Source organism: Podarcis melisellensis, assembly GCF_964234715.1.
Source record: "Podarcis melisellensis genome assembly, chromosome: 14".
NCBI lineage: Eukaryota > Metazoa > Chordata > Lepidosauria > Squamata > Lacertidae > Podarcis > Podarcis melisellensis.
This window is the reverse complement of record NC_138546.1, coordinates 20,613,539-20,627,358: the sequence shown is the minus strand read 5'-3', so window position 1 is coordinate 20,627,358 and position 13,820 is coordinate 20,613,539. Positions and strand designations below refer to the sequence as shown.

Sequence of the window (13,820 nt, the reverse complement as noted above, 5' to 3'; positions counted from 1 at the left end):
TTATTCAGTGATATCTTTTATGTTTGGGGGGTATGACAAGAAGTCTATTTGGAAGGAACTGTAGATTGGGGTGGACAGACTTGAAGTCTGCAGGATTTATTTTACTTTCTCCCTAGAACCCTGAAAGCGCCACCTGGAGCTAGGATGTCAGAGAATTTTCACAAAAATGGAAACGGAAGTGGAAATTGCTGAATTTTGCTTATTTCTGGAATGAAAATCAATCCACTAAATAGAATTGGTCGTCACTGTTGTTGCCGCTTTCAGTCACCTCAACTCAAAAATGATATTGTAGAGTTGGAAAGAGTTCAAAAAAGGGCAACCAAAATGATCAAAAGGGTGAAGCAACTCTCCTATGAAGAAGGGTTGCAGCATCTGGGACTTCCTAGTTCAGAGAAAACACAAGTAAGAGGCAACATAACTGAAGTTCATTAAATTATGCATGGCATGGAGAAAGTGGATCGAGAAAAGTTTTGCTCTCTCTTTCATAACACTAGAACTCATAAACATCCAATGAAGCTGAATGTTGCAAGATTCAGGATTGATAAAAGCAACTCATTCACACAGTGTACAGTTGAACAACTCATTCCCCGCACACCACACCTCCTGGGCCCAGATGTCAGCATTGGTTCATTCTGATTTAGAGTAAATTAAAGAAAAATATTGTCTCACCTTCTGAAATATGATTTACTAGGTGGGAAGCTGGCAGGTTAAAATGGCTAGCTGGAAACAGAAGGAAGTTGAAGCCAATGGAAACCTGAGTGTCTCCTATCAGAGCTCCATGCTTGTAAATCAGGGAGGAAGCCTGGCTTAACTCTAGAAGCCCAAGTGTTGATCTGATCTAGAAGGGCTCTTCTTATGTTCTTATGCTCTGATGGGTCTCTGCTTATCTTCTTATGGAAAAGCTTATGGTGACTGTTGCCACCGGCATATTTGTGTTTAAGCCAATCAATTTACACACAACCCTTTGAAGATATTTCTGTTATACAGAAACTCCTGAGGATGATGTTATTCAAAACATGTTGGGCCTAATAAATAATATTTGAAGCACCTCCTACCTTCTGTATGAATTAGGTACATAATTGTTCATTAAACTCTGCAGTACACCAATTCTCAATAACTGAGGATAAAAGGTTGAAACACCCAACTGTTTAATCCACCAGATGTCATCCTAATAATCTCTTGGAGGCCAAAGTTTTCAACAAAAAGAGCTACTAGGAACCACACACTAGGAACATGATATGTCAAATCATTTTTTTCACACAGCAATGTTCTGTCAATGATTGTGGTAAACTAGGGGACAATTATAGCATTATGCACAATTAATCTCACACATAAGTAGGTGAACACCATGTGCAGAATAAATACATGCAAGCACCTTAGATGGGAAGCCATGTTTCAAAAATACAGAGCCAGGTATTATTTTAAAGGCCTGGTGGTAAATCATCACAACTGAAATGAATACTTCACAATCCAAATACACAGTACTTAACAAATTCATATTAGCAGAAGAGATTCCCTGTCCCTATGAAATCACAAACTAAATTTAGGCTAGTGGAGGAAGGGGAGAAAATGATGCACACAAGCAAACAGTTATCTCTATTCAGGCAGCATTCAGTTTTGGATTGGACAGGTCAGATTTCAATACTCAGATTTCAGTTTTCTGGTTTTACCAGGTCAACAGAAGCTTGAGCTGGAGACTCTTCCTGTGGCTCCAGCTCAAAACCCCACTGATGCAAGAGGAGCCCCGAGTCTAGAAGGGTTGGAGGTTGCTCATATAGACTGCATTGCTGATGCCAATATTTTTTGCATGGGGAAATTTAAATTTCTCTCTATATATATACTTACTGTGGCTGTGCCTGACACAGTTTGTGCATTTGTGTCACTTGTGTTTGGTTCAGAGTGCGTCTGCGCAGGTGGGTACATATTTAATGTGTGCTCTGGAACTGTGGTTTGGCCTGTGTAGTCGGGAGTCGGATGAGGGTGGGGCGCGGTGTACTCTGCGGGGATGCCGTTCTGAGGAGGAGCAAACTGAGCCGAGGCGTAAGGCTGTGCCATTGTGTCAGGAGGTGCTGTGGCTTCCTGATTACCCTGCAAAGGGGAAAGAGAAAAACAAACAAAGAGAAGGTAGGTAAGATTATTAAGCTTGCCCTGCAGTTCGTTTCTGAACTGTTGCAGATGTTCTGTCCGCCCCCTTTGGTGATATTGCCTTCCCAGTTTCTCCAGCTGAGAAGTATGGGCACAACTACAGGTTGGGTTTTAACCACGGCAAAAATCTTCCTACTCAGTTTGCACTGGCTTGGCCTCTCTTATGTGAACCCCCACTCCTTGAAAAAGGTATGCTCACATTTCACTGGATCCCACGATTGCATAAGCATCCTTCCTTCTGTTCTGAACAGAGAAAAGGCACAAAGAGTGCATCAGCAGCTGATGGAGCCTGCTAGATCAGGTCAATCATCCATCCAGTCCAGCATACTGTTCTTACAGATGACCCCATGGGAAGCCCACAAGCAAGCAGGGCCTGAGCAGAAGAGTCCTCTCCTTTCCTGTGGTTTCCAGCCACTGGCATTTAAAAGCACAGAGTGCTCTTGTGCTCATGTACTTCTCACTGATTTCTCACTGGCATCTGGTTGGCCATTATGAGAACAGGATGCTGGACTAGATGGGACAGGTCTAGTCCCAATAATCCAATAATCACTTCAATGATCTGTGTAATCATTTTGAGCCTGAAGGCCAGCTTCCCTTACTGACAACCTTCTGGAGATCACAACATGGTGGTGGTGAAGGTCAGATGCAAAAGTGGGTAGACTTTTTTGGTCTCCAAATTCCACAAAAGTGCTTTTATTATTTGGAAAGCAGATTCAAGATGTTATGGAAATATTAATCAATTAAAATGGAATGAAAGTCTGCTATATGTATCTATTGCTATATCTAAAAAATGCCATTAAGGAAACAAGAGCGATGGGGAATGATTGTCTAGGTGCAATTTGTTTTAAAGAGTTCTATGCTACCTTGAGCTCTAAAACAGATGTTATAGAGACCCCCACTGTTTCTCATTAACAATGACAGCCCTTTCACAAGCTTAGAATTAATATTCGTAGCATTCACTCTTAGTGCTAATTACAGCTAATATTTAATTAAGAGCAGTGAGCTTTGGTACGATTTCTTTACTGGTGACTTCCTACTTATTTCACTCCAAAGGCAACATTAAGCAACACTCCCACCCCTTTGCAATAATAATAAAAAAAATGTCATTCATTCTTGATCTCTCTGTATCTGTGTCCAGATGGGCAGGACTTTGGTGTCCACGCTCAGCAGAGTCAGCAGGGGGACTAAAAATCCAGGAGGTCCGCCTTAGCACACTTTGAAGCAAGAATAATAGAATCATAGAATTGTAGAGTTGGAAGGGATCGCAAAGGCCATCTAGTCCAACCCCCTGCAATGCAGGAATCTTCTGCCCAATGTGCAGCTCGAACCCATGACTGAGATGAAGAGTCTCACACTCTACCAACTGAGCTATTCCAAGAGACATAATGCACACTGCTGTCTAAGAGAGAGTTCCCAAGAAGACCACTAAATTTGGATTCTAAAGCAAACCAGTAGATTTATTGGGGGGGGGGGGTGTCTAAATAGTCATTATTTGATTGAATCTTGCAAGGTTTGTTTGTCTGTCCATTTTAAAAAAAAAATATTCTCCCAGCCGAACCCTAACCACATTTCCTCAAAATTAGGGATGGAAGAATCTGTAAATTTTGGTTTTCTCATTTTCCCCAATGTTAAATACAGCTCTCTACATTTCTGAAGCAATTTGTATTTTTTTTTAAAAAAACAAACAACAACCACCTAATCCAGATGAAAGAAATATTAGAATTTTAGTATGGATTTTCCCAATAAACACGTTTTCACATACAGTTTTGAATAATGCAGACTGAGTTCAGAGAGAGAAATCCTGCTAGCACTGAGTGCAAACTGAGCAAAAAAATAAAAATGATTGAAAACTGTTAATCATTTGATAAGAAAAGGTTTTGTCATTTTTTTCCCCTCAGGCCTTGTACATACAGCAAAAATACATTCAATGATATATACAGAGAGAAAGCTCTCTCAGAACTACACAGTCAATCAGAGCATGTGTTCACTCAGCAAAGTTCATGCCACTCTGCCTGGTTGCTAACCAACACCTCCACCCAGCACCCTCTTAGCTGGTTGACATACACTTACAACAGAATTAAACCTTAAATTACAGTCTGTGTATCCCTGCTGATATACTTCCAACTGCTTGGTCCCAGACATTGGTCAGAGGACCAACAGCTACTGGAACACTGCAGAGGCTTATTTGACCCAGCTTCTGCCAAGCAAGTTGTGTTTCCTTGCAGTTTAGAGGCAAGAACAAACTTGGCCTGGAAGTGTTGCTAGAAGCCAGGCCTTGTCACATGACTGTTTCACCTCCCAATTTGTAGACTCCTTGCTCTCTTCTTTGGCCCAAGTTTGGTGGTGTAACACAACTGAAGCAGTACGGAATCACTGCCTGCTATTCATTGGTTTGCAGATTCATGATCTGCTTTGGGCTTGAGATCTGACATGATATCAGCATGATATCAGCAGCGATCAGATAAAAGCTTCCAGAGGCACTCCTTCCACAGTTAGTTCATTGTAAAGTGTTTTGCTACCCAGGGACATATCATTCCACACTTTCACTGATGCTCAGTTACCTCTCACAAAATTGGGAGCATGAAATCAGGCAGCACATAAACTGAGAGGCCTCAGCCTAAAGACAATTGGAGGCCCTTTGAGGTCTGGGGAAACAGGTTGACTAAAAGGCCTTGATCTGTTTCCAGGAACACTTATCAACTGCAGCCTGAGAGAGCCAAACTTAGCAATCTCAACCTGAGGGGAAGCTGGTCCCCTTAAAGGCCAGTCTGTGAAAAAGCAAAATGAAAAGGTTAGTTTCTGCTCAGATATCCAACATTTAACGTCATGTGCTTAGGGTTGCCAGGTTATCAGTTTCAGACATGCACCTCAAGCCTAAATTTAGGAAGTAAAGTTTGATCTCAAGGCTATTGACTAGCTCCAAATTGCTATCAGTGTAGAATTTGCCATTATGTAGTTTAGTCATTAGGTGACGCTTGGCTTAGTTGACTCTGGATGGAGTAAGGAGTTTCCTGTTGGGTGTTCTGCTGGTATCTATCTTCGCCCACAGTTAAGTCCTCCGCAGCCCCACTACCACGCCTTATCCACACTTAACTTTTCCTCTGCTCTTTACAGGCATGGACTGCGATTTAACTGTCTGAGCACTTGTTTTTTGCTCCAGAGCTTTCCCTGCAAAAACCTGAATTGATGTTTGCCCTGATTCAACTTTAAAGAGCAGGTTTTTGAAGGGAAAGCTTGGCGGGGGGGGGGGGAGCTTAGATATGGAGTGTTAAAGCACAGACCTCTGTCTGGACAGAGTGGGACAAAAGGTAAGTGTGGATAAGCCTTCAGAAATGCCTGTTCCTGCACAGTCTGGAATTCATTGACTTCTAGGAACCAGATATATTTCTACATCAGGGTCTCCAAGTGGTACGTCCCAGGTGTTGCTGGGTGACAACTCTTGTTGTCCTTGACCACTGGGCATGCTGGCAGGGGCTGATGGGAACTGTAATTCAAAACATCTGGAGGGTACCAGATTGGGGAAGGCTACCTTAGGATAGATCTGCGGGTGGCGCTGTGGGTTAAACCACAGAGCCTAGGATTTGCCGATCAGAAGGTCGGTGAGCTCCCGTTGCTCGGTCCCTGCTCCTGCCAACCTAGCGGTTCAAAAGCACGTCAAAGTGCAAGTAGATAAATAGGTACCAATCTGGCGGGAAGGTAAACAGCGTTTCCAAGCACTGCTCTGGTTCGCCAGAAGCGGCTTAGTCATGCTGGCCACATGACCCGGAAGCTGTACGCCGGCTCCCTCGGCCAATAAAGTGAGATGAGCACCACAACCCCAGAGTCGGCCACGACTCGACCTAATGGTCAGGGGTCCCTTTACCTTTACCTTAGGAAAGGTAAGAGCACCTAAGGAAGCAAGAGCACCAAATAATTTTCACCTCCAGTGTCTCTCAGTATTTGTAAACCTGTGCATGGCATGGCTCAGCAACATGGTAGCTGGCAAGCTTGTTTGCATGTGTATGTTTTAAGGAAGAGCCGAAAGTCATTGGCCTGTGCATGGGCCTGAAATTTAATGAAATCCACATTTCAACTCCGAAAGGTGCTTTACATGCCAGAGTATAAAATGCAGCTTATTGCTTTCTGTTTATATGCTGAACTCTCTTAAGCAGAGAAAGAGAAAAATAGAGTCTACATTATGTAGAGGCACAAGCTTTTCTAGAAACACTCCAGATTGTTATGTTTTTTTAAAAAAACAACAAAACACCACTGTTTTAGATGTTCAGTACAGAATATCTCACATCTTCCTGTTTAATTTTTTTCCTTCACAGCAGCATTTCATCTGTTGCATAAAGCTTTTATAATTAAGAAATTGCATGATAAGTGTCAAAACATAAGGAGTAACCCTGTTATGTGTTTGAACACAAATGAAAGCAGGAGAAATGTTACTTGTGCAATGTTCATCTTTTGTGTAAGCATACATTTGCAGAACGATACTGTATTTATTCATTACTTTGGTGGAGGGGCAAAGGAAGAGAAAACACACACACACACACACACACACCTCTTTCCACCACTGCTCACATTTTAAAACTCTTTCTTGCTGTTTTATTCTTTGCTTTTATTTGATTTTGCCCCCCTTTTCTTTCCTTTCTTGTGTTCTGCCTCTTTGTCGGCAGATATTTCACATTCTCAGGGAAAGCTGTTTTCACACTGTAGTTAAATGAGGCAAACTGCATCATAGCCTCAGGGTATGGAAACAAAGGAGTGATATGCAAGAGAGAGAGGGAGAAGGAGGTGGGGAGGCAGAGAGAGGAGCCCACCACACACTGCTGCCACACACATATTAAAGTAGTCTGTTAACCTGTTGGTTGGAAGACTAGCTCTCTCAGACAGATCAATTCAACCAAGAGACATAACAGCATGTGTAATCTTACCTTCTTAATGATTAACTAGCCAAATCATAGAATCATAGAGTTGGAAGAGACCACAAGAGCCATCGAGTCCAACCCCCTGCCAAGCAGGAAACACCATCAGAGCACTCCTGACATATGGTTGTCAAGCCTCTGCTTAAAGACCTCCAAAGAAGGAGATTCCACCACACTCCTTGGCAGCAAATTCCACTGTTGAATTCCACTATAATAAACACAGAATGTTGCAGGGGATTGTATATCATGCCCTCCAACATTTTCCCAACAAAATAGGAGCATCCTATTAACTAATAATAATAATAATAATACTTTTATACCCCATCTATCTGACTGGGTTTCCCCAGCCACTCTGGGCAGCTTCCAACATATATAAAAACACAATAAAACATTAAACATTTAAAAAACGTCCCCACACAGGGTTGCCTTCAGATGGACCACTGGGGGGGGGGGGGAGATCATGTAACTCCATACCAGCCAACATTTCTCCGATGAAAATAGTGATGTCCTAAGGAAAAGCAGGACATTCTGGGATGAACTCAGAAACTGCCTCTGTAAATCCAGGACTGTCCCTGGAAAATGGGGACATTCGTAGGGCCTGGTATATCTAAGGCAAATCAGAATCTTTTGCTTGCCTTGGAAAACCAAACAGTCACACACCACATTTTTTAAAGTGAGGGGAAAAACATTCAAAATTGCCTGCTATATGTAAGAATGCAAGAAGAGCCTTGCTGGATGAGGCCCATAGTTCACCTAGTCCAGCATCCTGTTCTCATAGGGTCCAACCAGATGCCTCTGGGAAGCAATTGCAATTCTACCCACTTGTGGTTATTATTATTATTATTATTATTATTACTTGAATTTATATACTGCCCTATCCCCTCAGGTCCCAAGCAACTGGTATTCAGAGTATTACTGCCTCCAGCAGTGAGGTAATACATAGCTGTCATGGTTAGTAGCCATTGATAATATTATCATTCATGAATGCTTGCATGTCCTTTCCCCTTGCTGATGAGGGACAAAAACGTAAGAAGAGTCAGATAGATCAGACCAAAGGCCCAGCATTATCTCCACACAGTAGCTAACCAGATGCCTCTGGGAAGCCTGCAAGCAGGACCTGAGCACAACAGCACTCTCCCCTCCTGCAGTTCCTGATATTCAGAAGCATTACTGCCTGTGGTAGCGGATGGCTGAGGGGTGGCTCTTTTTCAAAATTCCTGTCTGAAATGACCTGAACTTGTAGTAATGGGTGGCTCAGAACTCAGCTATCCAGTGAATTTTGCACTTCTCCTAACACTGTGACATGGTTCACAGCAGCTGAAATGTCTCAAAATACATATTGGAATTTTTATCTTGAAAGAAAATGTTTAAGTAAGGTGTAACCCTGTGGTCCCCAGTAGAGCATCAACAAGATACCTCAGAGCTCCCTCTCCGATGTCAGAGGTGTAGCTCTGATACAGAGATATCCCGGCTGCAGCAGTAACTTCATTGGGTCCAATATAAATTATTCTGAAGCACAAGGCGGTGGCAGGGGTGTTGATACACAAAAAAGAACTTGATTATCATCTAAATCTGTGAAATCTCAGCTCTGCTGTGGGAGATTCCAGATGCGTGCCCTGAATATTCCCCTGCTGAGCACCCATAGAGCTTAGAACCACAGAATTATGCACTTGGGAAACACAAAATATGACTTGCACAACATGCCTGCACTACCAAATTAAACCAGCTTTGAACCATGTCTACAGCAGGGAGATGTGGCTCTAATCTTAACAAAAGGGGGCCAAAAGCACCTAATTGCTTCACAGCTGATTGCCCAAACGCTTTGCCAGTTGTGTTGCATTTATTTGCATTGGTTTTTACTGTGTTTTTTCATAATTGCATTCCATATGTTTTACAGTTTACACCCCATAACTATGACCATGGAAGAGCGGGTTAAAAGAAAAACTAACTAACTAATACATACTGGAAGAAAAGTGGGACGATAGATCAGCTAAGGGAAAACTCTGGGTACATTAGTGCTCATACAGTAGCTTTCCAAACTTTTCATGTTGGTAACACACTTTTTAGACATGCCTCATTTTGAGACACAGTAATTCGGTTTTACCAGCAAAGCAGAGGCTAAGCTAACCCCTGTCCAACCCTGGGAGGAGCGCAGGGAGCGTTCGCTCTACACACGAATGTGTTGCGACACACAGTTTGGAAAGCTCTGCAGTAGTGGAAATGATGCACACATGGGGGGAAAGTGCACACACCCTAAATTAAAGGCACTTTCTCTCTTTTTTAATAAATGAAATTTCTTATACCTTTGGTCGCCTGTTTGCCTGCCAAGGGAAATACTTCAGAAGTGATTCTCAGCTGCAGTTTCTCTACATATCGCTAGTTAAGCTAGCAAACACTTCACTATTTAAAGGACCTTTAAAGGACTCTAGAGGTTGGCCCCAAAATGATTAAAGTTCTAATTAAATCACATATCTGTGAGGAAAGCTAAAAAGATACAAAGAGCCCTAAAGAATTCATATTTACTATCTATCATGAGCTGTCATCAGACACAGGAATCCAGAGGCAGGAAAGAAACACAGCTGGTGAATTTTTATTTACAGGTGACCCATATTTCCCAGAAAGAACAAAAAAGAAAAGAAATATAGACACAATTCTGTCATCAGATCTACATTGCAACCTAACCCCATTGGCAAGCTGAAAACAGAATAAGAGAACTGAAGGAGACCATAAAGGTCATTTATTCAATCTGGGGCATGTGCGCAGCTCAGTGGGGAAAGTATCTGCCTTTCATGCAGAAGGTTGAAGGTTCAATCCCCAGCATCTCCATATAGGCCCAAGAGAGCCACCATAATAACCTCCAATATCCACCTCACTAAGTTGGACTGGTAGGACACCATGGACAATGCTATCAAAGGCTACAGAGTTGCACAGCCCCTTTCCCTTTCACGATAAAGTTCATATATCACGGTGACCAAAGTTGATTTAGTTCCAAAACTGGTTCTGATCCCAGATAGTAGCAGATCTAGATAATCAGTCTCATCCAGGAACACCTGTAGTTGCTCTACAACCAACATCCTCTCACATCTGTTTGCATGCCTCACAGCCTACAGACCACGTATGAAGGCCAAGAGAGAAGACTACGTATTAGTTTCAACCAGCCTGTAAGGGCAAAGGGTCAAGGATGAACATGTGTGCATAATGAAACCAGCCATATACACATCCCCAGTGAGATGGGCATTTTCCCTTCTCTTTTTGGGGACTAATTACAATACTATACATTTAAGAATATGCCCTGACTGAAAGTAAGCCATTAAACCTATCCTAGCATTATTGCCTTTGCTTTTCAGCAAAGGAGATAATAACAGGGAAAAGGAGATTACAGAGCAGAGAGCTGAACTCTGGCTTGTTTGGACTTCCCAGCCGTTGACAGGTATACCGAAAACAGAGTTTGGCTTTGCTGGGAAAGAAAAGAATGGAGATAGCATTATCTGGCTACAGATATTTGTCTCAAACAGCATCTATGAGTTATAATTCCACTTTATTTGCTCAGCTGGAAGTCCAGTTGACCTACATTTGACATCTTTTAAACACGGTTGGTTTAACATGCTACCCCTGACTACAGACACAAAGCACTTGTATTTTCTGGCTATACATTTTGCAAGTAACATATACCTCTGAGGGACAAGGCAATTCCTTCAGCTCACAATGAGTCTTTTCCTTCCTGTCTGCATCACTAAATGTGAATGTGTGTGATTGACCTATTTAACATCTGCAATTTCATCATTTCATTGCTCCCTGATGTTGCCCCCTTTTCTATTTTGGAACCATGTAAATCTATAAAGTATTATTTATGGAGGATAGCATCTTTTGTGTGAGTCCTTTTTATCAGGGCTGGCCTGCCCATAAGGTAGACTGAAGCAGCCGCTTTGGGTGGCAGAATCCCATAGGGCAATGAACCTGCAGGCATCCTGCCCACCCCTGCTGTCGCTGTTCAGCTGCAGAGGCTTCTGGCAAGATCTCGCAGAACTCTCATGAGATCTCGCTGGAAGCCACTGCAGCTGTGTGACCCTGGTAAGTCAGGCTTCATGGGGTAGGTGGGATTGGGGAGCACCATCCCATTTTGCCTCAGACATTGAAATGGGCTGGGCCGCCCCTGCTCCTTATCAAAACTTGGTAGTTTCAAAGGTGAATTTAAGCGGAAAAGGTCATAGCTGAAAAGGGGAGCATCAGGTGTAGATGCAGAAGGTCCCAGGATCACTTCCTGTTATTTCCAGGTAGGGCAGAGAGAGATTTCCAGCCTATAATCTTGGAGAGCCACTGCCCATCAGGACAAGTCAACACTTTGATTCTGGGTAACTTTTTTCTACTGATTCAATTATGACTGTCAATTATGAGTGGACATAAATGGTAGTCCACAGAAAGCCACAAAATTGGGGCATTCTGAGGACAGGACCAACTTGGGATCCTGAAACAGCTATACTACCATCACTTGAAAGCATTAAACCAGATCTGGATTGATGCCAGATCCAGGATAACATCGCACAAAGAAGGACGTTGCCTTCTGTACCATAGTCACCAAAACTAGCAGAGCTGTAGATGTGGTGGTGACTGGCCAGGTTTAGGATTGCTCTGCGCATCAAGTTGTCCCACAATTAGGCTTATTTCTTCAACAAGAAAATGGCATCTTCCTTCCTTCCCTTCTAGGTGTAGCTTTTAGAAATGAAGAAGTAATAATTACCTGGGCACATTCCCCCCCACCTAGCCATGAGGTCGTGTGTTTCCCTCATGCGTTAAAAAGGCAATCAATAGAATAGATTTGTTGAAGGATATATTGCATATCCAAATTGTTTAATATAGACATTGGATTATTAAATAAAAGTGAAGGCTTCATAAACCCTTCCTTCCGGCAGCGGGGTGAGCAGGTATTCAGAATACCCTTTTTTAAAATGCTAATATGATTAAATTTAACTTGACACGAGTGATGTACCATAAAATGCAATTGTAATATTTAAAATAAGACCATTTCCCCCCCGAATGAATACCTACCAGCAATCAATTTCTACATAGTGTGGCAATAACTAATCAAAATTCCTGTTCCCAGCCAGAAACATCTTGCATACAAAAGCAGAGCTTCACCATTCAACTTTTTGCATGTTCAGCAAATGCACGGCAAATTAGAATGTGTTGAGAAATGTTCCAGTTCAAGAACTGCTCCTAACCTGGAGGTTGGGAGATTTCAGAGGATTGTGGGAGGGGCAGGTTGACATGGATAGGGATGTGAAGACATTTGGTCAGGAGCAGGAAGGCTAACAAAGAAATGGGATGGGGAAAATCAAACCCAGCCTGCTCCAAAGGGTTTGGACTACAACTTGCATCATTCCTGAGCATCGGCTGTGCACGTGCCCGGGCAGCAATAGGAGACGCTACATCCCTGTCCCTGGTGGCAGAGCATCCGAGTGAAAGGGCTCCAGGAATTATCAAAGAAATGGCCTTCTATGCTGGTGGCTCGAATTTTGCTGAAAGTGATTGACATCAACTGGGTTTCCCTGGGAAAATTCCAGCCCTTCATCACACTATCACTCCCCCTGCCACCCCGAAATGAAGAATGAACATAATGTTATTAAGCACTGGGGTGTTTGTCTTTCATTTGGTTTGGGGTTTTATGCTGGTTTTAATCTTTGCACTATTGTGTAAGCTATTTTTGTAAGCAATCTTGCTCCCCTACCCATTTCTTACTGAAATTATTTTAAAAGTAAAAGGTAAAGGTAAAGGTACCCCTGCCCGTACGGGCCAGTCTTGACAGACTCTGGGGTTGTGCGCCCATCTCACTTAAGAGGCCAGGGGCCAGCGCTGTCCGCAGACACTTCCGGGTCATATGGCCAGCGTGACATCGCTGCTCTGGCGAGCCAGAGCTGCACACGGAAACGCCGTTTACCTTCCCGCTGGTAAGCGGTCCCTATTTATCTACTTGCACCCGGAGGTGCTTTCGAACTGCTAGGTTGGCAGGCGCTGGGACCGAGCAGCGGGAGCGCACCCCGCAGCAGGGATTCGAACCGCCGACCTTTCGATCGGCAAGTCCTAGGCGCTAAGGCTTTAACCCACAGCGCCACCTGTGTCCCTATTTTAAAAGTACTGAAGTATTAAAAACCTATAATATCATTGGTTGTTGTAATATTATTATTAGCATTTATTAGCCACTTTTGTCATGAAAAGTGACCCAAAGCAACTTGTCCACTAATGTTAATAATTTTAATAGGTGTGTCCAACGTTTCATGCAACCTAATAAGTATTAAACCTATTAGTGGGGTGGGGGTTGTCACAAAATATAAAGAGCCAACTGTCCTCTTTCTACACCCCCTATCCTGTAATTTGAATCCTGTGCTTAAGAACATAGAGTCCCCCCTCCAAGGGCTAAGGGCCTCTTTCAAAGCAAAGGCAGCTCTTTCCCCAACCTCCACCCCATTACCATGTTAACCTACATTAACAGCGAGATCCCATCTGGTGATACACAGCACCACTGCCTGGGGATATTAAAGCATGGTGCACATTAAGATGTAAAGGAGAATTAGCCAACCACCCACAGTCACAGAGGAATGCGGAGTGAGGTATTATCAGTGCTTTTTTTCCCTTCGGGGTACTCAAGGGTCCGCAGTCCTGGCACCTCTATTTTGTTGTTGTTAAAAAGTGTGGCACTAACTGTAACAACTTCATGGTGAGCACCGACACCTATTTTTCAGGGGGTGTGTGTGGAAGCACTGGGTATCATGT

The 13,820-nt window shown here is 43.0% G+C and overlaps 1 protein-coding gene across 33 annotated transcripts in view; it reads right to left on the bottom strand.

Moving 5' to 3' along the window:
- Nucleotides 1-13,820, bottom strand: part of RBFOX1 (RNA binding fox-1 homolog 1) — a 1,444,762-nt gene that overhangs the window by 150,752 nt on the left and 1,280,190 nt on the right. For all 33 annotated transcript variants that reach the window (XM_081887400.1, XM_081887403.1, XM_081887398.1 and 30 more), the window contains one exon: nucleotides 1,846-2,088. In XM_081887400.1, the coding sequence (XP_081743526.1) occupies nucleotides 1,846-2,088 (243 nt within the window). The remainder of the gene's footprint in view (nucleotides 1-1,845; nucleotides 2,089-13,820) is intronic.